We start from the raw sequence: 26,969 nt of genomic DNA, 5'->3' as shown, positions 1-26,969 counted from the left end.
TCGTGTGCTCTGCTGCAAAGTGCAGGTGAGGCTCAGCAGAAGCTGCCAGGGGAGCTGGAGCCATGCGGAAGCGCTCTGGCTGGACGGCCTCTCCTCGGCCTGGCCGCAGAGCCTCGCGCCCCCTCTGCCCGGGGCTGGCTCCCCCCGGCGTGCTGCAGGCCCGTCCCTGACCGCCTTGGTGCGGGCTGTGCTTCGGTCGGTTCCCCTTTGTGGCGGTCCCCATCTCAGAGTAGTGTCTCAGGCGAATTGCTCTTCCTGACCGTGTCAGGAGACTCCGTAGGAGCGTGTCGCAAGGAATCTGGGAGTTTCTTTTCTCCCTCTGTTGCAGGCTGTGGAAACTCTGGTAGGGAGGAATGGCTCATGGTGTGAGAAGATGGCAAGTGAAACCTATCTCCCTTTGAGTGGGGGTGGCAGTGCAAGGCAGGCTTTTCCTACCTGCTGGATTGCTGACACTCAAACCAAATTACCAGGTAAGACATTATTCCTGCTTCTCACTTAAATCAGCCTTAGGCAGGGTAAAAGAGAGACAAATCTCATTTTAGGCTACGTGTTGTATGTAGCAGTGGATGGGGCACAGTAACATGTGTGATTGAAAAGATTTCTGCTGTTCTGGATAATGTCTGGGGAAGTGTGTGACAAAAACTAGAATCTATCTGAACTGCACAATTAATTTGGAATAGGATGCGATTAATTTCAGCGTGGTGCTACTGGAAATTGCAGGGAAAGGAAGATTTGGTACATGGAGCTAGCTGTGTGCATCAAGTACTGTGGAAGAGAGGTAGTAAGTGTTGATGCTTATGGTTGTTACAGGTCTTGCACACCATTGTGAGGTTTGTGGTATGAACAAGTAGAAAAACGGGTGATGTCAGTCCTCTTAAATGCAGTGTAAGAAGCTTGGAAGCCCATTCCTGTTACCTGCAGCTCTTGTGAAATAGCTCATCATTTTCTGTGGCCTTTTGGGTCCAAAGGCTGATTATTCTTGGGTTTCTTCATGAAAGTACACAGGAACGTCTGTGGATGGCTGGTGAAGTTTGTGGGTTTTTTTTTTCCTTTTTTCTGGCACCCGAAGTATAACTGTGTCCCTCTAGCTGATGCTGATGACAGTATTTTGATGATAGTGTACTGTAAGTCAGAAAGGAACTGCTGTTCAAAACGTTTTAGACCCTCAGTGCGGAGTTTCATGTGATGCGGTCAGTACTTACTATTTCTTCTAATATTTTTGCCAGGGAAGAAGCATTTCAGTTTTACAGTTGAGTGAAACTGAGCTATATGGGATTTGAAATGTGAAGTCTGAAAGAAACTTCGTGATTCTCAACTTTTTGCTTTTAGTGCTGCTGTTAAACTCTGGAGTATCAATTTATGGCGTCTAAATAACACGAAGCCATCTTTGAGAATGTGGGAAGTCTTTATGGTAATAATTAGGATTAAGGGGAGATCATAAACCACTCTGACCTTCATAATTTCTATGAATGTGTCTAATTCTAATTCAACTGTGATTTAGAAAAAAAGATTGATCTCTTGACAATAGTTTTTGCTGTGTGCGGTTTGATTTGTTCCTTGGATGTAGTTCCATGTCTTTTTTGAAAGCAGAGCTACAGTGGAAATGTGTGTACTCGGGCTAATGTGTTTGGTTTGGGTTTTGTTTTTTTAAACAGTATTAAGCTTCTGTTTAAACTGGTGCAAAAAAACAGTGTAATAAGTCCTGCTGGGGTATACCAGGATGGTATTTTTACTTCATTTTAATTTTCTTAAGGATTTTTTTTGGACTGAAACTGGCAGTGGAACCTTGTTTTTCTAGTATGTTATATAAACATTTGAGCCTTGGTTTGTCCTAAAATACATTTTCATTACATTTTTACCATAAGCTTCATTAGCTTGCAAATTATGTCAGGTTTTGGCAGGTAAGGATTTCTTTCTGTTTTTCTTCTACATAAATGCTATTTCAGTGTGATTTTTCTCTACTTTTCCCTCTCCCCTCACAAAATCAGCTACATCTGTATCTTCTCAGCAGTGCAGTTTGGTTTCTAGTACAAATGATGCTGCATTAATTTGTTTTATATTAGATTAAAAGACCAGGACATGGATGAGTACGAGATATGTAGTGGCTCATAGAGTACTGGAAAGCTACTGTTGGAAATAACGGGCGCTGAGATGTGAAAATGAAGTGTAATGTGCTGAATGAGAATTGCAAGGCCCTTTCTTAGGATCGTGAGCTATTGAGATACTTGCAGAACACTGGTGGCCCCTTGTGTGCAAAGTGTGCTTGAGTTTCAGGTGCAAAAAGTGTGTGTTTGAGCAAAAAAGTGTGCAAGAGCAGTATTTGTGAACTACCTGTTCCCTGTCTCCTCTGGCACAGAAGCAGTGAGCGAGGCGGAGTTACCTGCGGTCAGAATCTGGCTCACGAGGGCCAGTTGTATGGCTCTGACATCAAAAGGCTTGATTTTATTCAAGCTGTCAGTGATTTGTCTAGTTTGAAAACAAAACAAAATCTGCCTTACAGGAAGCAGTTTGCATCTGTGGAATTTGACTTTGCATTGTATAAAGACTATAGATCTTGGGCTGCCTTTTTTGTTTTCTGCAGATTTTGTGTGATTAACCCAAGACAGCACTAAAAATCAGGTTTAGCTGTGGTTTGGTTTAGATAGAATAGTTTTATTGGTAAATGTTTGAAATTTTTGTTCTGTAAGTGTGTACACATCAACTGATAGATGGCTTTCATACAGTATTCCCTAAAGAGTTTTTATTTTCGTTAGTAAGAAAATCTCAAGGTTCTGTATGTGGGGGAGGCTTCATTGTGTATATGAAAGCTCTTGTACGTGTCGGTACTGAAATACTGATTATTTTTCACATCCTGCTCTTGAAGCACCTTTGGTTTGAGAAATTTTTAGTTGGATTATTGTTGTTGCTCTGCAGTGAATCTTCTGTGTTCTGAAGCCATCGTTAATTTTAGCACTTGAAAAAATTAATGCTAATTTACTACTAACGTAATTAATCTCCCTGAAATAAATCCTACTGTTCTAACTGAATATCCACAATGGAGTTGAGCATCATTTAATTACACTTTTCAAAGTTGTTTCAGGTGTCCCAGTGTATAAAAATATCCAATTGCTTTGAAAGCTTCTCCTTGAAAATGATATTCACAATAAAATTGTATAGAAATTTCATTCAGGACTAGATTACACTTCTGGGAAGAAAGTGTTAACCATAATCTTAGTGTTAAACAAGTGTTCAAACCTTTAAAGGTTGTTCGTAGTACATCTTTAAATGTCAGTTTGGTTCATGTAGTAACATCTCTGCAGCTCTGCTGAGGACTTAAAACTGTAATTTAGTAGTTAGAGGATAACAGAGCAGGATACTGGAAAGGAGCTTGTCTGATTGATCCCCAGTGTTAAAGCCATGTGTGTACACGTTTACATCTCTGCCGGGTGTTGGAAGTGCTGCAGAACGGCACCTGTAGTTGGCATGAGAGGTTTTTTTGCTATTAGTTTGTGTTTTGGTATTAGCAGAACACGATCTGAAAAAACCCTGAAAAACCTTCAGACAGTTCATATTACTGCATCTGCCTTCCTGACTTCATGGAAATAGGTTACGTTAGAAAACCTCCTCTGTTGTATAGGGCGAGTGTTGTGACACGCCACTGCTGACATTTTCGGGAACACTGCTAAAGGCACACCTGGCTGTCAGGCACACCTCTCTTCATGCTTGTTTTAAGACAGACTGGACAACAGATGGTTATAAAAAGTAATTAACAGGTGTCTTGAGTTTAACAAACTAAAATGAGGGAGGAAAAAAAGACAATATTTGCCTGGAGAGAACAAATGACTTGACTGAAAATACGTATTTTTTCGGGAAGAAATCAGGAAAAACTGAGTATGATGTGGACACTGTCACAACTTCATTCTAGATGAGGGATCCTTTTCTGAAGATGTGTGTGTGTGGTTTGTGGGTTTGTTCTTGGGGTGGGGTTTGGGGGGAAATGTGTTATACACAGCTAACAGCTGGTTTTTAAGGGTAATGTCAGCTGTGGAATCTGTTCATGTACCCAGGTGAAATGAGCAGTCTGAGGATTTTTGTGTTCATTCTTGACGTCTTTTGATTCTGGGCATGTTGTTTTTCACACTTTTTTTCTTAGAACTGGGAAACTTTTTCTGTTTTGCAGTTGGTGTAATCAGATGTCCGATATGCCGCCAAGAATGCAGACAGATCGATCTGGTCGATAACTACTTTGTGAAAGACACGTCAGAAACACCAAGCAGCTCTGATGAGAAGTCAGAACAGGTATGGCACTTTCCTGCTTGCCGGAATTCACATGCAGTTTTTGCTTCTGTACATGTTAATGCTTTCCAGGAAAATGACGGTAACCGACTGTTTCCCTTTGCAGGTGTGTACAAGCTGTGAAGATAATGCTAGTGCTGTTGGATTTTGTGTGGAGTGTGGGGAATGGTTGTGCAAGACTTGCATAGAAGCTCATCAGCGAGTAAAATTTACTAAAGATCATATGATCAGAAAAAAAGAGGATGTATCTTCAGGTGAGTGTTTGGATATCACTTAGTCCTGCCCATAGCAAAAATATTTTCTCTTTGGCACATGTAAAAAGAGAGAGGGAGGATTATTTAGGTAACAACTAGCTGTATGCCTTTCCCCAGAAATTTGGGAGAAGTTTAGTAAAAAGCTACCAGTGCAAAATTGGTAGCTCTAAGAAGAGAGAGAAAACTAGACTAAAATGGGTTATTTGCTAATATTTTGTACAGTTTGATGTTCAACATCAAAAAAAAAAATCTTACGTACAGGAGAAACAGAATGAGACTGCAGTCTTTGGAAAGGATTTAGATCCATTCGTAATAATCCTTTAATTTAGTAGAATAACTAACTAAATGGAGGTGTTGAAATCTGGAGAGCAGTGACATATTGGTAATCTTATCCACTGGCCAAGGAAATGGAATTACGTATTTTTCTGTACATGGTTCTAAGGAGCAATTATAGTTCTCCCAGTATATACAGATAAGCTTACAGTCATATTCAGTATGATGGTCTGTTGTATTGATATTGCTGAGTAAATGTGGAATTTGAATTTATTTTAGGTTTAATATCTCAGTTAGCAAAATTTAATGTGCAAAGTGTGTGTATACTTTGTTTAGGCATGCAGCTTTATTAGAAGTTAATTCTTAAACTGTCATTTGACTGTATATAATTTGTAACCTACTGAGGTAATGTGGAAAACATTCTCAAAACAGGTAAAGGGTAACTGGATTTTAGCTTAGGAGATTTTATTTGTAAATAAGATAAAAGTTCCGATTTAAAGACCCATAGCTTCTATGGGTATATGAAGACTGATCATATTGAGGAAGAGACATCTTGACATTTTACATTCTCTCTACGTTTAAAATAAATATCTTCATGATTGTTTCGTGTGTGATTTCAAAGGAGTAACACTGCTTTACTTTCTTCCAACTCTGTCAAAATCTTATAGTTTAAAAGTTTGCTATTGAGCTTAGTTCTTTTAGACAACGATCTCATTTCACTTGCTCTATCAAATAAACTTCATTTTTGGAGAGGTTTCTCTGTACGTCTCAATACGATTGTTTAATAAGAAATATTGCCTATTTAAGTTTAAACTTATTAATCCTAGTAGATGAGAAACCCTTAAGGTGAAATCAAATTACAAGGCCCTGCAAAGGATTCCTGATGTTTCTCATTAGGAGTGACTGTCAACTTGATACTACAGCTCCGCTTCCCTTCAGTAACCTGAGTGGGGAGGTGACGAAAAATGCCTGTTCCAGCAAAGTAAACTTTGTGTCAGGAGTTGAGGTTGGTGTTTATGAGATGGAAGCCCATGCATAGTCGGCGTGCTAGCGAGTGGCGAGAACGTAGCCTGATGTACGGCGATCCTCAGTAACTCTCTTGATTGTGGGAAATGACTGTTCATGACTTGCTCGGAGGAGCTTGTTCCCTTCTTTCTTGTTAGACTCCAAGATATACCCCGGAGACTTTAAATTGCTATTAATGAGTGTCAGCTGTAGATTCATGAGCTCTCTTTCTTTACAATAACTTGCATGATATAACAAGCTTCAGAAATGTTGGAGACTGAGGAAGACATTCATGTTTTAAACCTTACATGCTATATCTTCCAAAGGCTGCTTTCGTCTGTGCTAAGCTCAAAATATCTTTAGAAGACAGTGCAGCACTTTTTAGTAAACTTGGAACTATTTTCTGACGTTATCCATTATTTGCATAAGTGGAGAAGTGAAGCAGTTTAGCTGGGGTTTGAGTCACTCAACACGGGCAGTGTTTGCTTTGCATTTACCACTTCCATTGCATATCACTTGATGAGGTTTATAAAGGCTTTGAAGTGATAATTTAGAAAACCTATGGGTGTTTGACAATATAAAAGTTTGCGAGGTTTGATCCATCCTTCAGTGTGTCATGGGTGAAATGGCATGCAATTTAGTCTTTAAGCAGGTGTGCACGATCCTGCTCTCTGTGTAGTTTTTACATTCTTACAGGTGCCGATGTCTTTTGAGTGTTTGTGACAGGAGAGGAATTCCTCCTTCTGCTCGAATACAATAAAGCAGAAACAGCTATAAACCACAGGCACTGTAAATATTTCAGTGAGAACATATTCATGGTAACTTTAGGGTGAGAACAGATCTGTAGTTGTCTTTGTCCAAATTCTTGGTTGCTACTTAGCGTGGAAGTTAGTCATTTTGCTCTTCAGATTGTCTAAACTTTATTTTAAAATGCAAAAATGGTTTATTTTTAAAAACAGAGGCCGTGGGAGCATCTGGTCAACGTCCTGTTTTCTGTCCTGTCCACAAACAAGAGCAGTTAAAACTTTTCTGTGAAACATGTGACAGGCTGACATGCAGAGACTGTCAGTTACTGGAACACAAAGAACACAGGTACAACTATTACCATGTCTTAATTCCTGTGGTGCACTTTTTCAGAGGATGAAATGGCATTAATTTAGAAGTTGTGTCATTATATATTGTATTTACTCTTTGTCGGACTGAAATGATCCCTTGCAAAGGAGAACCTGTGTGGAGTGCTGAAAACTTTGGAGTGATCAGTTGGTTGAGCGTAAGAGTAGATTTGAAACAACATGGTCTGAGGCAATTTGGTGCGATTCAGGCGTTAACTTGCCTGGCATTTACCAGTGCTGTCACTATTCAGGACTTGAATAGAAATTGCTACAGCCCTGAACACCTGGTTCTGTAAAGAAGCCAAAGTGAGTCATGGATGAGGTAATTTTTTGAAAGGGCATATTTTATTATGCAACAGTCTTTCAATTTAGGGTAATTTTGTAAAGGAAGGTATAAATTTTGCCCCATAGAATAACATAATTTTCTAGTACAGAGGGAAAAATTGTTTGATTTTTAGTTGGTTGAAAGTTGCCTCATTCCAAGTAAAAAGAAATGATGGGTTTTGTCTCTGGAGCTTGCTTTTCTCTGAGCTGCTAGAACCTCTTACGATACAGTAAAACTTCCTGCTCTTCAGCAGCTGTGTCGTATAGTTGTTTGAATGTTTGAAAAAGTGTTTCGCAGAGTTATAATAGAGAATCTGGGCATAAATATGTATTTGTCAGTCACTGCCACACTGCTTTTCCTAGTCAGTCTACAAGTAACACTTCTTCGTAAAGGTGCTTGACAGTATGTTGCAATATTGAATTTGTTGGGGTTTTTCCCTGACTAGTGATTAGTCTCATAGACTGCTACAGCAGCCTAATGGAGAGCTGCTTGTTTTTCGAAATAATACTATTAAAATATTAACAACCTCAAACGTTCCTGCTCTGTTCTTTCATAGTCTTGATCATAAATATCCTGAAACACACACTTCTCCAGAAAGTGTGGTTTTCTAGGATATCTTAACTAACTTTCTCTAGTTGGTTTCTTTGCATCTGTTTTGTGCATGATACTAACGGATTAACAGATATATCTTGTTCTGCTCACCTGTTCTTTTCCAGTAGAAGATAATACTTTGCTATTAGCATGCTTTGTTGCAGAATATTCTTTAAAAATTGTTCTGTCTGCAGATGTGAATTACAGATGATTAGGGAGACTGCTTCGTCTGCCATGAAGTGCAACTGAGATTTTTATGAAGCTCACTAAGTCATTGAAGGAAAATCATGCCAAGTGGAAACTCGAATTGATTTTAATCTCCTGTTTACTTCTTACCTGAAATCCTAATAGTTTTCACCAAAGGAGGATGAATCACCATTTCGGTAGCAACACGGTCCAGTGTCAGTTCAGAATTTCAAGTGAAAGAATTGCTGGTGATTCTGTAGAAAGCTGACATTCTTTTAGCAGCCTAATGGCGTGTGATTCCTCTAGTTTAGGTAGTTTTCAGTCCACACACTTTGGAAGCTAAAAGTACAATACAATATTAGAACAAAAAAAAAGTATTTTGGCTGTAGAAGGAGCTACAGCAAAGTTTTAGCAGTACTAGGTAAGTCTAGATCTTTTTTTTTTTTTTTTTTCTCCCCCTCCTTAAAGTGGAAATCTGATTTTTAGCTTAATGAAAACAGTTTTAGAAAATCTGCAGATTTCCAGACATTTCAAGTTTTGTGGCCTTTGGGCTTTAGTAATGCTACTTTTTGCATTATAGTACCCAAAAATCTTGTGATGCTGTCTGTCTGCAAGAACTTTAGACTGTTCTTAGGAAAAGTGACATTCTAACATGGAGACTGAGGAATCTAAACTCTTGTAGTTGAAACTTGTCTATTGCTGGTACAAACTGAATGAACAGGAGCAGAGTCACTTCTGTTGTGAACAGTGTTCTCTTTGACTAAGTCTGTCTTATCATAATTGTGAATAATTTGAAGCAAGAAACAGTGTTACTGTAAATTTAACCATATATTCAAACAATCTTTTCCTGTTAGATTAGATTGTAACATTCTAGATTTTGACAAAAGACGATACTACTTTCTTTTTCGGTTGTGGCTGGGAGATGGTATAGTTGCTGCTAATGCAGCTTATGAGGTGCTTCACTTTAGGAGTGTTTTGCCGATTTGAATGTTGGGATTTAGTGTAGTAAGAAGGGAAGACGTTCTGGGAGGTTTTCCCTGTTGTTAAATTGTATTTCAGAAGCATGAAGTTTACTTATTGCAAAGACAGGGAGTGGCAAATGCCTGATGGGAATCCTGGAGCCTGGGGGGAGTCTTCTGGTAGTTGAGCAGCCGATCAGCAAATTGAAAACTCTTGGCGCTACTTCATTCCCTTTGACATTTTCTATGTAGGGGTTTTGCTTCTGTTGCACTGTTGATTCCTCTTGTGATGTGTGTTAGGAAAATGCAGCTAATTTCATTATTTTCCTTTGATGTAGCTACTTGCATTCTTTTCAGATGAAGTAATGTCAGGTCCCTTTGATACAGTAGCTGTTTGGTTGAAGGACTTGGAAGGGAATGATACATTCTTCACTTGGAAGTATCAAAAAAAATTTCACTTTTTTTTTTTTTAATAGACACATTTTCTTTCAGATTAAACTAACTCAGTCAAATATAAGCAGTATAATCTCAGCTGAAAAACTGTTTTTCTGGGATAGTGGGTGTATCATTTAATGTGTGTTTAACTTATTAGTGCATTTTCCTCATCTTAATGTTAACAAAATGATTTGCCAAACTCTGAAGTTTCTGGTATCTCCTTTAGCTGGTGGTCCATAGCTTGCTATCTTGGGAAACAGTGCAGCGCGTTGTCTCCCTGTGTAGTTGGAATTAGCAAGTGACCCGCAGAGGTTCAGTCTTCTGGACACTTACAAAGGATTTTAGCAGTACTGAAACATTTTGCACACTGATGGGCATACATATACTTTGATTTTTTTTTTTTCCCCCCCCCTGTGTGTTTTGTCATATTTTTTCAAAATTTCATAGCTTTACCTTTAAATTGGGAACCCTTAGTTTCAGCACATTGCTCCTTGGTGATTGATGCCTTCTTTTGCCTGTTGAAAAGGTACCAGTTTCTGGAAGAAGCTTTTCAGAACCAGAAGGGTGCAATTGAGAACCTACTGGCCAAACTTCTTGAGAAGAAGAATTACGTAAATTTTGCAGCTACCCAAGTTCAGAATAGGTAAGTGCCCCCAAATTATTAACTGTTACTATTACATTGCCTTTCTAATGAATCACAGTAAGATGACTGATGGGACTGGAGTAACACTTACATTTTAGTCGATTCTGTCTCTTTAGTTGTATTTGACTTAATTACATTGTATAATGTTTTCTTCCCTACAGTATTATGCACCTGTTGGAAATTGTTATAGGAAAGATGATGTCTTCTATGGCAACTTTGAGTAGAACTAAAGATGTGACACATTTATTAAACTTGGGGGAGGAAAAAGAAAAATAGGGAATAAAAAAGGCAAGGCAAATGTGTCGATGGTTTCTGCTAAGTTCAGCTCTAGGTGACAGAAGTGTTGGCTGTAGAGATAAATTTTTCTTGAAATGTTTTTGTTTCATACGAATGCTGCTGATAACGGTGTAACAAAAACTTGGTTTGAAATTGAATAGGAAATTGGGGTTTTTGGGGAGGTTTGGTTTTGGTTTTTAATTAGGCAAGCTAAACTTAGTGTAATTACCTGAAAGGAAGACAAGCTTTTCCTTGGGTAGCTTAATTTAAGAATTCCAGGGTTAGCTTAAATTCAACGTCATATAGAATATTGACTATAAAGACAGAGCACACATGACTGCTGCTGGCTTTTCACCCACTTGTGGTGACGTGGTGTGCTGGAGGTCAGGGAATTCCACTGTGATTCTCGGTGGTTTTGTGAGCCTTCTGCAACTTTTAAATCATTTGCAAAATGACAGATCATCTGGAGATGGGAAGTACGAGGGTGGAAGGAAGTGTACCAAAGATAAAAGGAGAAGTTCTGGTGCAAATTTTTAACTCTTAGTGGTACCACGTACATTAAAAAAGTTGTAAGGGAAGGAGAACAAATGACATGTCAGAGACAAGTGTGTGAAGATGGAAGCAATGAAAAGGGAAATGTTAATGTGCTGATTCAGCATGGAAGTCTTTGAAGGGACCCAAAAGAGAACACCATCGTGAATCAGGAGGATGAGCTGTAGAATTGTTATGTGTTTGAAGAAGACACAGAAGCCCAGTTACATGGGGAATAATCAAGCTGAAAGCTCAAGAAATGCCACAAAACGTTGTCTGATAAGAATTCAAGGCCAAGAATGGGTGGTGCATATATGAGTAACACATTGTAGTGGTTTTTTTTGTAAGAGTTTCTGGCTTCACTGAAAATTCAGTGAATTTCTGCAGCATGTGATTGGGTTGTGTAAAGATCATGGTTAACATGATTGACGTGCCATTCAATTACTTTCCTGAAGTGTAGGGCACAAAATCCATTATCATAAAAACTTCAGGGAATGGGAAAAAGTGTATTACAATAATGTTGTCAGTGTTAGCAGATAGTATGAAATTGCCATCGTATGTGATCGTGAAGTGTTATGTGCCACAGATGAGGATGGATGCCTGCTGACTGAATGTGTGGTCCCCAGTTCCCCTCTGAGCTCAAACCATGACAGAAGGGTTGGTTGAATGTTTTTTGGAGTAGAAGACCAGGTTGTGCTGTCCCGGAAAAGCACTTGTGTCCAAGGAGCCTTAAAGGGCATTTGACACCAACAGTGAAGATCGTCGTCGGACAACTGGGTTTTGGTCCTGTGATCATATCGGGATGAGTGACGTCACAAGTTCAGATGCTTCATCTAGTAGTGAAGAAGCCCTTTAAAAAAGGACAATTTAAGTCTTTACACTCATGGCTCATGGCAGGGCACTGTGCTCTGACTTCTACAAGTGAAGTAAAGAATCTGGCTGCAACCCTATGTTGTCATTAGATTAAGGCAGGATATGATCAAATAAATCCAGAATTTGCAATGGGGCTTAAGAAATGCTGTATTTCAAATTCTGTGGACAGAGCTCAAGATGATTTGCTTGAGTCTGAAGAAGTTGAGAGTAGTGAATACACTAAAACTGAGGAAGAGTGATAATGATGGAAATAATGAAGAGGTGAGAGGTATAAAAAACTGAAAGGCAGTAATATTGAAGCACAGGAGAATAACGTAGTAGACTAATGCCAGGAAAATCGTTAGTGAAACATCCTGATTGTGTATTGATTACAGGTATGTAATAACCTTTTTGTTATAAGATTTTTTTTGCGGGAGGTGGAGGGATCCATCTGAAATTCAGAGTTGACTTCCCTTCTGGTTAATATACAATGGCATAAAAGTCTAAGGCATTGTACATAAATTCTTCATAGTGAAAGAGACACGATATGGAGATAAATACGTGTGTGTACATACATGTGTGGTCTTGGCTGGGTGTGTCACTGCGTAAATACATAAATAAAGTGTGTAAACCACAAGGACTGTTTCATATTATTTTAAGTAAAACACAAGTTGTTAACTGAGATACTATCTTGATCTCAGACTGTTTAAATTATTTTCCAAAACTGTAATTTTAGATGGCTTCTTTGAAAAAGTTGTTTTCTCTTTTAGAAATCAAGCAAGCTATAAATTGTGTACTTACAGAACTTCAATACAGAAATTGCTCCTTCACTCTTCAAGGGTGGGAAGATGCCTGTGGTGTTTAGTCTTGGTGGCATAGTATAAAGTGACTGCCTGACAATACATTTCTCTTTTTTTAGGATAAAAGAAGTAAATGAAACTAACAAACGAGTAGAACAGGAGATCAAAGTGGCTATATTCACCCTCATCAATGAAATCAATAAAAAAGGAAAATCTCTCTTACAGCACCTTGAGGTACAGTTAAGAGAAAAGATAATAGTATTGTTCACTGTTTCCAGTCCCCTGTTGAGAACTCACATTCCATGTTTGAAAACTGTTTGGGGTGACTGCAGGTGTTGCAATACTCGTGCTGCCTGTGAATAGTGTGTTGGAGTTAAATCTGTTCTTTATCCTTCCACTACCTAGAGCCTGTGGCTCCTTCCTTCAGTTTTATGTCTGTGCCTCAGATTCATTCAGGGCCAGGCCCATCATAAGGGAGTGTCTGAAAATCTCCTTTCTGTGTTCTGTTTGCCATATTTCTATATAATGTAATTCTAAGGTGTGTATAATCTCATCTGTTCCTCAAATACCTCTTTAAGGTTTATGTAAATGTATTAGTACTTATGGTTGAGTTGCTTCTTTTTGTCTTCTGATACCTTGTTTAGAAGTTTTTCTTCAGAGTGTGAACTCCTAGAGACAGGTCTGTGGGCTTTGTCTGGAGCACATAACATTGATGCAGTGTGTTTGATGCAACTTTACGTCATTCTTTGCTCTGTCAGTTGTGCTAGGTTGTTGTTAAAATCAGTTTCCCTCCTTTTGCTTGTACAGGGAGGTGGCAGCAGGGGGAGGGAGCAGGGCAGCAGACTAGACTAGGACCGGCAGCGTCGCTGGGCCCCAGCCTGGGCGACTCCCCCAGTTCTCTGTCACGCTGCTGTGCCTCTGGCAGTGTGGTCTTGGTTCCGTAGTTGGGATAAAGCAGAGGCTGTTCTCTGAGCCCACTATTTTCCCTGCACTTTGATACCTCTGTGAAGAATGGTAGAGTGGAATAATAGAGAATTATTGTTTGGTGGTTCTAGCCACTTTGAATATGAGCATTAGTATAAGCTGCTTTGACATTTTCTTTTGCTCTGAGAACTCTGATAGCAGTTTATATTTTCCTCATAAATCTGAAGCCCCTATTGTAATAAAGTTTTTGTTTCTTTGTAGAATGTAACAAAGGAGAGACAGATGAAGTTAATACAACAACAAAATGACATCACTGGTCTTTCGCGACAAGTGAAGCATGTGATGAACTTTACTAATTGGGCTATTGCAAGTGGCAGCAGTACTGCTTTGCTATACAGTAAACGGCTGGTAAGGAACCATCCTCTAACTGTCTGTACAGTACCGAGAGGGTTTAGTCAAAGGAATTTTCAAAGTATTTTGTAGCTTCATTAGATTATACCCAAGGCAGAGACATGTTCAGGGCAGAGAGTTGTTCATGCCTCATTTGAAAAACAAAACCAAAGAAATCCTTCTGTAATAATGGGATAAATTTCCCAACTTGTACACCACTTTTCATTTGTAAATTAAGGACTTAACGGTATTATTGTAGAAGGAATGGGGTCAAGCTCTGTACAGGCACCAGTGTTTCACTCAAGTCATTGCAGAAGTAGTATTACTGTGTAACAGCACTCCTCTGTAATCCTCTGAGTTGAGTAAACAATTAGTTGTGCGGTGGATGATTTTCCTGGTGAATTGAGTACTTTCCAGGCTACTGACCAAACTTGCTATTGACAGTCCTTGTTGGTGATCCAGCAGTCTAAACTCACTGGACAAATGCACACTTCTTAATATTCTCATTCTTGATTCCATTGTCTTCAACAGTCTTGTTTTTGCTTTCCATTAGATAACATTCCAGTTACGTCATATTTTAAAGGCACGTTGTGATCCTGTCCCAGCAGCCAATGGAGCAATACGCTTCCATTGTGACCCTACATTCTGGGCAAAGAACGTTGTCAATTTAGGTGAGAAAATTGTTTTGTTTATTCTGTGTTATTTGAAAAACTAGAATGAGTTGGGGATGTTCATCCAACGTGTGTGAGTGCAGTAACGTCTCTTAATGCAGAAGACCAAAAGTCTTGACATAACCCACGCAGTCCTGATCACACCCCTTATCTGCTCTGTTCTTTCTGTTAGCAAAGCTCTCTCCATGGATTTTGATTTCCAGTGGGAATGGTTCTAGGAATGGCCCTTTTTTCCCCTCTTAAAGTGTTTCTGATGGTTCTAGTGTAACATGCTAGCACTAAATGGGTGCTTCAGTTTCTGGAATAAGCTTTTTTGACAAGTAAATAGAATCAGTTTTGCCTGTCTGAACTTCATATTTAGCTGCGTATGGAGTAATACTGGATGTCTTGATGTGTTGGAAGTTGCATGAATGAGCATAATTAGGAGGACTGTTGATAGGAGCTAAGTTTATGGCTAAGTAGCAAACCAGTCTGTGTGATTGCTGGAAAGGCAGGTGAATTAAGAAGTAATGCTTAGCTAGTTTTGTATTCTAAGATGTCTTGACACATTTATAAAGGTAAAGAAAAGCAGAACCTCATAATGGGAGGTTCCTGTGTGTTGCTGCTCGCAGCCATCACGCAGTAGGTTGTGGCACCATAGCTGTAACCTTTTATAGTAGTTTTTCTCAGTGTAGCTGTTTATTCCTTCTTTGCCCTAAAGCATTAGGTGCTGTGGGAGTTCGTAATAGGCTTGGTGAGACAGGGGCTTAGAAACATCGAGTATTGTGCATTTATCAGTCTTTGGATGATGATGGAGATTTAACTGTTTAACTAGTTCTTTTTTTGTTTTATTTAGGTAACCTTGTCATTGAAAATAAACCAACTCCTAGTTACACTCCTAATGTAGTGGTTGGACAGACTCCTCCAGGAACAAACCACGTGAACAAAGCTCCAGGACAAATCAATCTGGCACAGCTTCGACTTCAGCACATGCAGCAGCAAGTGTACGCACAAAAGCATCAGCAGCTGCAGCAGATGAGGATGGGGCAGCCAGCTGGGTCAGTGCCCAGGCAGACGAGTCCACAAATCCTGCAGCAGCAGGTAGGTATCTTGTATGTTCTTATTTCACCTTTTACCATAACACTGAGACTTAAAATTGCCCTATCAAATATAAACTTACAAAGCAGTTTATAAACGTGAAAGTCTTTTGAAATTTTGACATACTTTAAATGTGACAGCTCTTGGCTTTTCGTGATGTTATGTAACTGGTAAACCTACTACTGTGGAAAGAGATTGGCTTCTTTTTTCCATGTTAAAAGCAAAAATTTTAAAAAACAAAAACCCTTGCAGCCTCCCAGGTTGATCAGCATGCAGACCATGCAGAGGGGTAACATGAACTGTGGGGCTTTCCAAGCACATCAGATGAGAATGGCTCAGAATGCTGCTCGTATTCCAGGAATACCACGCCACAATGGACCACAATACTCCATGATGCAACCTCACCTTCAAAGACAAGTATATCCTGTGTACACGCTTCATTTGTGCCATTGTGCCAGACTTTCATTACAATAGATACCTCCAGCTGTAATGGTTTATCTGTAACACTCATAACTCACAGCTACACACATTTATATGCTTTTTCCATCTTGCATACTGTGCTGTGACATTTTTGCTGAACACAAAAAAATTCAAACCTTAAGAATGAAAATGAATTCCAATGTTTGTATTGCATTTTAGTTCTGGGAAACAGAACATTTCCTTTTTCACTTTTCAGTGACATTCAGCTTTCGTGTTTCTTAAAAGAATAGTCAGAAATAGTGAAGTTCAAAGTGATGTAGTTGAGGGTTTTTAATGAAACCAAATTCTAAAGCGTTTTTAAATTCAAACCTGACGCATGATGCAGAGCTCTGCATAGCATTAAGAATAAAAATTCTGGACAGTGAATGTTAATGCGACTGGAAAACCAAAAATGACTTTATAATACTTGAAACAGTTACTCTTTTTTTTTTTTTTAAGAAGTTTGTAAACAGAACATATGGAGTCTAAAGTTGTCTTTGGAGGAAGTAATTGCTTTAAGGAAATATAACTATATATGAAAATAATTCCGTGGAAGATGTGCTGTATGTTTAAATATCTAGCCACATAAGGTATTGTTTCTTTCCAAGTAAATAAAAACAGCAGCTGCTTTGCATTCAATGCTGTCAGATTATGTTGACAGAAATGTGAGTTTATATGTTCCTCCCCTCCCCAGTTTTTTGTTGAGGACCATCATATAATGCACGTGTTGCAATTTTACATGCAGTGGGTGTCTGATTTGTCTGTAACGCAGTCACGGTCTCTTCTCTTTTCCTACAGCACTCTAACCCTGGGCACGCGGGGCCTTTTCCAGTTGTTTCTGTGCACAACACCACTATTAATCCAACTAGTCCTACTACAGCAACAATGGCGAGTGCAAACCGTGGTCCAACAAGTCCGTCGGTGACAGCAATTGAACTCATTCCTTCTGTAACAAACCCAGAGAATTTACCTTCCCTGCCGGACATCCCACCCATCCAGGTCAGTGGAGAAGATCAGGTGCTTACACTGTGGGTGAAGTTATGATTTGCTTTTCTTTCTGTATCTTTTTTATTTGGATACTGGCACTTGTCCGTGGAATGGTATAGTAAGTTATCATTTAAAGTCAAAGAATTAAAATCTCCAGCCCCTGACTTGGGTATGAAGAGGTCATTTGAAGAGGTCATAAGTATAATTAATGTACGAGTGGAGGCAAAGTAAAAAAAGTAACATGTTTTCTTCAGGAGTGTTTGGGAAGTCAGGGAGGGGAGGGCGATGGCTTCGAAAACAGGATGTTTATGTTGAAATGCCCATATGAAACATGGGGGTTTCGGTCGTGATACAGAAAGCAATCATCTTAGAAACAAAACCTAAATTTCATCCAGGCAGATGGTCTGCTGTAATGCCAACAGCAACTTTCAATCTATAAAGAGTCATGTTCAAGGGTTGTATGTTCAGTTTTCTCATGAGGCTGCAGGTAATTTGCTAACGTAAGAATAGAGGGGGGAAAAAAGATCCCATCTCTGAATGTGACCAATCTACAGTGCTGCAGCTTTGTTCAGTCATTAGAACAAAACACAAGTATAACAGGTTATGACTGACTCAGCTGTATGTGTCTAAAGTTCATGACACACCAAGTTAGAAATAGTTGTTAATGGGATAGTCTAAAACATAAACATGCGACTTTTTAGGTGCACAGAAAACACAGAATTCTATTAAGATGCTCTTTTTTTATACCTGTTCATGTAATAGCTGTTACTGATTTCTGCTAATGAAAGCGTTGGGTAGGAAGCTATTAGTCACAAAAAGCCGCTCTGAATACTGTGTGTCTCAAAGATGTTATTTGCAATTGTGCTGTCTTGCAGTTAAAGTAATAGGGTACCTGTTTCCTTGTTTTTAATAGATACTAAAATCTGTGTAAAAAGTGAATGGGAGGGAGATTTCATGTCATGCGAAGGGAAAACAAACTCATGGTTTCCCTTAATGTCTTAATTGTGAAATAACTCTTGCAACATTAGTACTCTGGTAGTTCGTATGACTAACGCACCGAGCACGCGGGCACCAGAACGTTTGGAATGACCGAGAGTGAGTGCATGCAGCCGGTGACCTGCCGGAAGAACTCGGCTATTTAGGAGCTTCTGAAAAGTCTTACTTTAAGTTTCTGACTGTGGGTTTCTGTTTTGAAAGACTGATCTCTCTATGAAACTGATAAAAAGGTTTGCTGCTATGCTGAATCCTTGAAGGGATGGTGAACAATTCTGGTAAAGATACTGACCACTGCTTAAAGATGTGGAACTATCCAGAAACTTTAATTAGGCCTCTCTGATTCAGACTTTTGTTTTTGCTCTTAGCTGGAAGATGCTGGTTCAAGTAATTTAGATAACCTTCTCAGTAGATACATTACAGGCAGCCACCTGCCCCCACAGCCTACAAGTACCATGAATCCCTCCCCAGGACCTTCAGCTCTATCCCCAGGGTCGTCAGGTAAGTGTGACCGGTATTTCTAGTGATTCTAGAAAGTGATGGGTATTTCTGGTACTTCACACGAAAATAATTACTGACCATTTTCTGCCAAAAAGGAAGTGATGTTTTGTTAGTTGAAAATTTATTTTGCTCAGAAATAAATTATTCTGGAAATTTAAATTTTACCCTCCTTCAGAACTATCTTTATAGTAGCAAACTGCCAGCACACGAACACCGTATTCCAGATATGTGTATAGACTATATTTTTGTCCTATGTTACCACAATCCTTTTTTTCTTTTTTTGGGCATGAGAGGACATAGTTCAGTTATTGCCCCCAAGTGATGACTGGCTAGACCATTCTGAGGTTTGGGAAGTAAGTTTATAGAATAGCCTAGTCACAGAAATCCTGACACCCAACAGTCATTTGAGCAAGGTCATTCCAAGTATAGCCAATTGATGATAAGAGTTTTGTTATGCATGTGAACAAATTAAGTCACCAGTACCTAATGTTGAGTTATTTAAACATTGAAAATGTCCATTTCTATTAGTAAGAAGCTGATTTCAGTTATTCGATATGTTTCTCTTAGTCTTCTCTCTGCAAGCTTGTTGTAAGGTTCTGTGAATGAACGGTTGCAGCAGTGGAACTTACTACGTTTCTCAAAACCTGCATGCAAAACATAGAGTCTGCTTTTCTTGACTTTATTGGTGCATGTCAGTGGATAAAATTTGATGGCTTAATGGGCTGAGGACTATAGCACTGTTTGGATTGGGTGAAATAATTGTTGGGACTCTAACAACAATGTGTTGTCTGTGGGTTTTTTATTTAATGTGGTGTGCTAGACCTTTGTTCTGATCTAACAACTGAGAGGGCAGCTGACTTATGTAAATTATTAAATTAGGATATTCTAGCAGCACTTCAGGTATTGCTCAGGACTAATCATTTATTTTACTGCAGAATGTAAACTTGTACCAAGTCAACTTCTGTGCTGCTTCTTTGCAGGTTTATCCAACTCCCACACTCCTGTGAGGCCACCTAGTACCTCCAGCACAGGTAGCAGAGGAAGGTGAGTGTGTTACGTTAACACTGCCAGGCTGAAAGCTCAGACCTGAAGAATTCAGAAGGAGAGTTGTCAGAGGGTCAATAGGGCTTTGATATACCTGTGACCCAGTAATGGAAGAATGAAGAAGATTATTTTTTTTTCCCTTCACTGTGATTTTCTGCTGTCCTATAAACTTGAGCTATCTTGTAAATGTCTGACATGCTTTGCCTTTGAAATTGTTCAGGAAATGGTCACTTAAATTTCTTTGCTCTGATGAATTTTCCTCTTCTTTATATGCTGGTATCTTTCTAGCTGTGGCTCCTCAGGCAGAACTGCTGAGAAAACTAGCGTTAACTTCAAGTCTGACCAAGTGAAAGTCAAGCAAGAGCCAGGGACAGAGGAAGAGATATGCAGTTTCTCAGGAACAGTAAAACAGGAAAAAACAGAGGATGGCAGAAGGAGTGCTTGCATGGTAAAGTTAGTTTGTGCAACAGTATGTTATGGTTTTCCTAGCAGCATGTTTAAGAATTTGGAAATATTATTGCAATTTTACTCTTAAGCCTCATATTCCGTTAACAGTCCTGAAGACTGAGAGGTATTTTGCTCCCTGGCAATAAGTCTGAACTTTAAATGTGTGCCAGCTGCTTGAGTGTCTGGTTTTGTAGTACTACTAAGGCTGCTAATTACTAGGGGTTTGTGACATCAGTACCAATAAGCTGGCAACGGGACTTGGGCAGTAGCTTGCTGGCTTACGTTGAACAAATAAACATTAAATAATAGCAAATGTTTCCCTTCCTGATTTGGACAGGACTTGACCTAGTGATGTGGATGCAAAACACACCCAGTCCTTGTTTCATGTATTACGAGAGGTAGTTGCATGTTGAAAGTAGTCCTGTCTTAATCTCAGTTTGGTCCGTGCTGAGGACTTTATAATATCCTTTATTACTGTGCTCTGCCAGACACAGGATAGTCTGTCATGTAAATTTTATCTTTAGCTATTAAAATGAAATACCCCCAGCAGTGTAGTGTGTTTGCTGCTTTTAATCCCTTTTAATAAAAGCTGTAAATCACCCATTGTTAGTAGTTCCTGAACGTTCATATGTGTGCAATTACATTGAGAAATCTTTCAATCAGTCAAAAGTTCTTATGCCAGAGCATAAATAAAATATTTATGCAAGTGAATATTTTTCAGTGTTTCCCGGCTATGCTTGATTTAATAGGACTATGTACTGGGAGCAGGGTGATGGATTTGAAGATTTTTTCCTAATGACAGTGAAGGTATATTAACACTTTATCAGTGTGTTTGGCTTGAAAGTTTGTCTATCATGTTTACATCAGTAGAAGTGAGTCTGTTCTTGAAAGGATGGACTTGTGAAAAAGTAGTTCTCAATACCATGTGCAACTCAGGTCTTCATAATGATTTGCCATGTATTTTGGGAAATAATTATAGTACTTCTAAATGGTGGATGGCTTTTGACTTCCAACATATGAAGAAAGATGGCCTTGTAACATTGACTCTGATTTTCATGTGCCATTTTCATTTCAGCTTAGCAGTCCTGAGAGCAGCTTGACACCACCGCTGTCCACTAACTTACATCTGGAAAGTGAATTAGAAGCATTAGGAAGTCTTGAAAACCATGTAAAAACTGAACCAGCAGATTTAAGTGAAAGTTGCAAACAGTCTGGACATAGCCTTGTAAATGGAAAATCCCCAGTGCGGAGTCTAATGCACCGATCAACCAGAACTGGAGGAGAAGGCAATAACAAAGATGATGATCCAAATGAAGACTGGTGTGCTGTGTGCCAGAATGGAGGGGATCTGCTGTGTTGTGAGAAGTGCCCAAAGGTGTTTCACCTGACGTGTCACGTACCCACACTCCTCAGCTTTCCAAGGTACCAGAACAGTGTAATGTTTCCCGAGAACAGCTGTAGAGTCTCATTCAAATGGTAGATTTCAACACCATACCAAAACTGGTGTTTCATCCTCAACATCAGTTAGTTATGGATGATTTCTTGTCAGTAAAAAAATTTCAAAGGCCTGCCTGAATTGTTCTGCATATAACTGGTCAGTGCTGGTCTGATAAATATATGGTCTCTCAAAGTGTGATTCTGTTATGTAAAATTCATTTTAAAGTAGTGGTGAGAAAGGTGTTCTAAAGTGTTAGATCTTACTTGGGAGAGGGGTATGAGGGCAGGAGAAATGGCCTTGACTGGCAGAATTATCTTGAGCGTTAAGGGTTGTTCCTTATCTTTGGATATCCAAGTCTTTGCTACTGTACAATGTGAATCCGTAAGAGCTAATGAAAAAATCTTTGTAGTTATCAGTGATGAGACTTTGTCCCTGAATGTGTGGAATAACTGTGTTTATTTCTGTTTAGTGGAGAGTGGATATGTACATTCTGCAGAGATCTGAGCAAACCAGAAGTAGAATATGATTGTGACAATTTGCAACACAGCAAGAAAGGGAAAACAGCACAAGGCCTGAGTCCTGTGGACCAAAGGGTATGTCTCAAATCTGTAGGAATCTGCTTCCTAGAAAGAAGTGCTCTCTTACATTAGGGGTCCCCCACTGTTTCCTGAAGATGGTTTTGCTGTGGCTGCAGTGAATTAAATATAGTTCCGGCTTTTCCAAAAAAACCCCAGAATGAGTAATGAGATTTTTCTTGCTGTGACCACATATCCAGGTGTTGGTGACTATGTGGGAGTGCTCCATTACCTTGGGTCTGTAATCATCTAGTAGCTAAAACTTGCATGTAAACACATATTCTGTATTTAAATGCATCCTTTAACATGCATTAATCTCTTCAGTGTTCTTAATTACAAGTTCTTTGCATTTAACGTTGATATAACCATAAAAATGTTTGGTGTGTTAAGCTTATGCTGTGAGAGGTGCTAGAAGTATTTAGGTGCATTCTTGTGGAAGGTGTAATGACCAGAATTGCTTATGTTAGAGTGTATAGAGTATTATCAAATCAAATTCCTCCAAAGGAATTAAAAGCAAAGGAAAGAAAAATATTTCACCAGGGAATTCCTAGAAACACCCTGGCTTTGGTTTCAAATTGTTTAATTTTCTCTTGCGGGAAAAAGAATGAAAGTCTGCAATTCAAGTCTTTCCTGTTACATACAGTTTATTGTTGCACAAAAGCAGTTGTAGTTTGTCTTTTTTTTTTTTAATTTGACTGTATGTTAGCCTTCCTCTATGTTTACTTAGCCCTAGGCTTTTGTTCAGGAAGAAGAAAGCAAAAAGGGAGTATATTTCTGCTATGTGAACAGAAAAGTGGTATTCTACCCTCTCAACAATGCCCTCCTAAGACCTTTACATTTTATAAGTAAGCTTGAGGGGATTGCATTTAAATTTTCTAGTACTAAGCTGCTAAAGTACAAACCTATTTAAAATGGAGAGATACGAACTTCTGGGCTGAGGACAAATTAAGGATATTAATGTGAAGCTGTTTATTTCTTTGTAAGAAATGTGAACGTCTCCTGCTTTACCTGTACTGTCATGAGCTGAGCATTGAATTTCAAGAGCCAGTCCCAGCCTCGGTGAGTCTCCTGAAAAATAGTTTGTGATTTATTTTTGGCATAACATCTCTAAGAGTCTGAAGTTGAATTTGGGAAGGAACTGACTGCTTTTGCTTGAAGCATGTCCCCCTCGATCAATCTAAAAGTTCTGGCGGTCATCCAGTATTTCATGGTTCTGTAGCTTCTCTCTGCAAAGGCTCTACTCCCAGTGTCGCACCCAGATATTTATAAATACTTTAAATTAGCAGTTTTTGAATTGGAAGAGAATGTCTCAGGATACCCATGAAATTCAAAATGCTTTAGGAGAGCTTTTTTTTATTTTGACAATCTTCTAGATGAAAGGAGGAAAGAAACTGCTTTGACTCTTCTGTTTTCAGCTGTAAAAGAAGTAACTATAATGAAAAGCAAAGCTCTGCTGTGGTAGACACTGGAGGTTAGAGAGAACTCAAACGGTTTGAGGAAAGGAGATTGTTCTCACTTGCTGAACACGCGTACCGTGCATGACGGGATTAGCTGATGGATGGTTTTGATAAGTGAAGAAATTCAGCTGCTTCTGTGAACTGTGTAGTCATTGTAGTGATAAATCACTGTTTTTTACAGATACCAAACTACTATAAAATTATAAAGAAACCGATGGATTTATCTACAGTGAAAAAGAAACTGCAAAAGAAGCATTCCCAACACTACCAGACTCCTGAGGATTTTGTGGCAGATGTCCGGCTGATCTTCAAGAACTGTGAAAGGTTTAATGAAGTATGTTAACTTCCAATCTGTATACATTTTTTTTAGATTAAGATTTATTTCAACGTGGTGTGCAACTTCTCCAGTTAAAGGCTCTGCTTCCAGTCGTAACTTCTGCTTATGGAGCAGATGCTGAATCAGACACTTACAAACCAAACCAATGGGATTGCGGAGCCACCTCAGGTTTAGGTGAATGGGGAGAGCAGGCTTTGGCAGAGGGAACTTGTAAAGTCATTCACTGCTGGATTCATGGGGATATGGCTGAGGAACAGGGTGACCTTGTTACTGTCACGGAACAGATTGTAGAAGTGCTTAGGAAGTGTGGTAATAAAGACAATCAAGCTGTCTCAGACTATACAGATAATTGCTATGCTCATGAAACACGGCAGACCTCTACTGAGGAAACCTCCTCTACTGAGAAGTGCCTTCCTGAAGAGTATCCCACTGGGTCTATACCTCGTGCAGGCTGAATCCAGAAAAGCATTGTGTTTGTTACGGCTAGTATTAGCTCATGGGTAGTTGGGCTCTCACAAAAATCAGTTTTCAGTAGATAACTTCTGTATGTAGTCATATTTTTGATGAATGTGGAAAGTTGACCTATTTTGCAATGAACCCCTCTGATAATGAAATATTTGCACCTTACATGTGAAACGTGATTTGGGGAGATAAGTGTTATTACTAGGTGGACCAGTGGAAAAAAATATTCTGACTATCAGAAAAAGTCATGGTATTGTGCTGAAACAGAGTAGGAGATAAGAGGGAATCCTCCTCTCTGGGATGCCTTAAAGCAGTGATGACAGAAAGCCCTGGGGAGAAGGCATCGCAGGGAGTGGCTTTCTTCTGACCTTAGAAATGCATAAAACAGCCAATATTTTTCTGTAAAATGTCATCTGAGTTTTGCAGTGTTTGGGCTGCATCTCTGACTCTGTGAAGAAAGTACACAAACCTACAACTAAAGTCTCAGCTGTTTCACAAGTGCACTAGTAAAAATCAAGGTTAATGATGTAAAACTGTAAATGCTCACAAGCGTTTGGGACTTTGACATCCCCAACTCCCTTATGTCTCTGTATTAGGTGGAGGTTAATGAGCACTGTGGAAGAAGTTGCAATTATGTGAACTTCTCAATCAAGGGAATTAATGAAGCATCTACTGTAGAGGAAAACATGCTGCAGCTCTTAGGGACAAGAGTAAAACAAGGGAGCAAGGACTGATGGATGTGGTTTTTGTTTTGTTTTTTTTAAAAAAAGGTGTTTTGGACTTGTCTTGCTGTTTGAAAAGCTGGCTCATGGGAAAAGATGAGTCTGCCTGCCCTCTCAGAATAGCATTGTACCCAGTGCCTCTAAGCCATATGCTTTCAGAACATAGAAATCAAAGTGGGGTAAGACCCCCCAAGGAAGTAGTCTCATGGAACGTTTCTCTGAAGTGAGACTGTTCCACAATAGCGTTCAGGCAGCTAAAATTTATAATGAAGAAAGCGGTCCTGAGTAGAGCACAGTTTTGAAAATGACTGGGAGACACTTATTTGTACAAAAGTTGTGTGTTTTGTTGAAGGTTTATTTACCTCATGTCACCCTCCTAAGACTGTTTAAACCTGCTTCCGCTAAGTTTGAGAACTAGAGGTGTGGTCCATAACAAACTGTTCTGTTGTTATGGCTGACTTTAGTCATCCAATCCTATGCAATCTCGTAACTTTAGAAAGGATTATAATTTCATTTTTTTTGACTCTGGTATCCTTTTTAGATGATGAAAGTTGTTCAAGTTTATGCAGAAACACAAGAGATTAATTTGAAGGTAAGCGTTTCAGACCATGCACACTTGGTGAAGGGATGTGCATTTCCAACAGGTGAATATTCCTGTCTTCTTTTATTTACAGGCTGATTCAGAAGTAGCGCAGGCAGGGAAGGCAGTTGCATTATACTTTGAAGATAAACTTACAGAGATCTACCCAGACAGGACCTTCCAGCCTTTGCCTGAATTTGAGCAGGAAGAGGATGATGGTGAAATTACTGAGGACTCCGATGAAGATTTTATACAACCACGTAGAAAACGCCTAAAATCAGATGAGAGACCAGTGCATATAAAGTAATCTAATGATATGGACCTAAAATTTATTGTAAAAAACTGTTATTTAAGTGTTCCTGGAATATTATCATGCCTACAGTGGCCACCTTGAAGAAGCTGATAGCTTTTTAAACAGTATTAGATTACAACAAACACTTGTACAGAAAAGCATTCTCATCAGAAGGGGAAAAAAACTGTATTGTAAATTTTTGGTGGGTTTTTTTTTTTCCCTTGATTATTTGCTATATTCTTTCTTTTCCTGATGGAGGGGACACAGTCATCCTGGTCTCACAAATAGAGGTGGAGGAATGTTGAAGAGAAGCAGCTTTGATAAGAGATGTTCCATGTACAGATAAGAGTGCTTAGTAAAATGTTCTGCAGGGCTGGACCAGCACAGTTGCTGTATCTTGCATTCATGCCGGACTGCAGTGTGAACTGTAAGCAGTGTTCCTGAAATCCCCTCTGTGAACTTAAGTGCGTGTTGGTCATTGCTTTTATCATCTCATTTAAGCGATATTGTGAATAACTGATCTTCTGTGTTGATCCAATTATCTAAATTTTACTTTCATTACTTCATTTTATGTATAGCAAAAGGAAAAAAAAATCATTAAACTGTTCTGACTTGGCAAGTGCAGGAGTGTGAGTTATTGACAGATGAAAGGCTGAACTGGTGGCAACAATCTCTTTTCAGTAGGGTAGGTATATTTATTACAAATCCTGTACACAGAACATTTTAATGGCGTTCATGGCAGAAGTCTTGGCAGCATTGTGTCATCTCTCCCTGCTCCCCCAATGAAGCAGAATGTGATCTCCAGGATTCATGGTCTGATTTTCTGTACTTAAAGCATAGACTGAAGAGGTAATAACTGGTTGGGGTGTTTCTCCAGTCTTCCTAAATATCAGTTTCTAATAGACCACTCGGCAAACAATAACCTATTAACTACCAAATGTGTAAAATTTCCTGTATTCACTTTGTCTTATTTGTAAATAGTGAATTGAGATTTCTTGCAGATCAGCAACATTTGCTGAACTGTTTTTAAGCTAATATGTATTCTTATTAATTGTTCCTATCAAGAAGAGATTTGTAATATATGCTATTTCTAACA

The 26,969-nt window shown here is 39.1% G+C and overlaps 1 protein-coding gene across 2 annotated transcripts in view; it reads left to right on the top strand.

The window, feature by feature from the left end:
* Positions 1 to 26,492, top strand: part of TRIM33 (tripartite motif containing 33) — a 33,426-nt gene extending 6,934 nt beyond the window's left edge. The window contains exons 1-20 of one of the 2 annotated variants that reach the window (XM_074849921.1): positions 339 to 470; positions 4,160 to 4,278; positions 4,382 to 4,529; positions 6,767 to 6,899; positions 9,942 to 10,058; positions 12,637 to 12,751; positions 13,703 to 13,849; positions 14,385 to 14,502; positions 15,338 to 15,582; positions 15,832 to 15,996; positions 16,837 to 17,037; positions 18,387 to 18,519; positions 19,500 to 19,563; positions 19,852 to 20,011; positions 21,086 to 21,432; positions 21,918 to 22,041; positions 23,008 to 23,082; positions 23,662 to 23,814; positions 25,543 to 25,593; positions 25,676 to 26,492. In XM_074849921.1, coding sequence (XP_074706022.1) covers positions 374 to 470; positions 4,160 to 4,278; positions 4,382 to 4,529; positions 6,767 to 6,899; positions 9,942 to 10,058; positions 12,637 to 12,751; positions 13,703 to 13,849; positions 14,385 to 14,502; positions 15,338 to 15,582; positions 15,832 to 15,996; positions 16,837 to 17,037; positions 18,387 to 18,519; positions 19,500 to 19,563; positions 19,852 to 20,011; positions 21,086 to 21,432; positions 21,918 to 22,041; positions 23,008 to 23,082; positions 23,662 to 23,814; positions 25,543 to 25,593; positions 25,676 to 25,888 — 2,925 coding nt within the window. In that variant the 5' untranslated portion in view covers positions 339 to 373 and the 3' untranslated portion in view covers positions 25,889 to 26,492. Of the gene's footprint in view, positions 1 to 338; positions 471 to 4,159; positions 4,279 to 4,381; positions 4,530 to 6,766; positions 6,900 to 9,941; positions 10,059 to 12,636; positions 12,752 to 13,702; positions 13,850 to 14,384; positions 14,503 to 15,337; positions 15,583 to 15,831; positions 15,997 to 16,836; positions 17,038 to 18,386; positions 18,520 to 19,499; positions 19,564 to 19,851; positions 20,012 to 21,085; positions 21,433 to 21,917; positions 22,042 to 23,007; positions 23,083 to 23,661; positions 23,815 to 25,542; positions 25,594 to 25,675 lie in introns of those variants that run through there. The other variant, XM_074849920.1, reaches the window with a different exon arrangement.
* Positions 26,493 to 26,969: the final 477 nt, after the last annotated feature.

This window comes from Strix aluco, chromosome 25 (genome assembly GCF_031877795.1).
Source record: "Strix aluco isolate bStrAlu1 chromosome 25, bStrAlu1.hap1, whole genome shotgun sequence".
In the NCBI taxonomy this organism is placed as follows: Eukaryota; Metazoa; Chordata; class Aves; order Strigiformes; family Strigidae; genus Strix; species Strix aluco.
The sequence above is the reverse complement of the archived record's forward strand: the minus strand, read 5'-3'. Positions and strand labels throughout refer to the sequence as shown.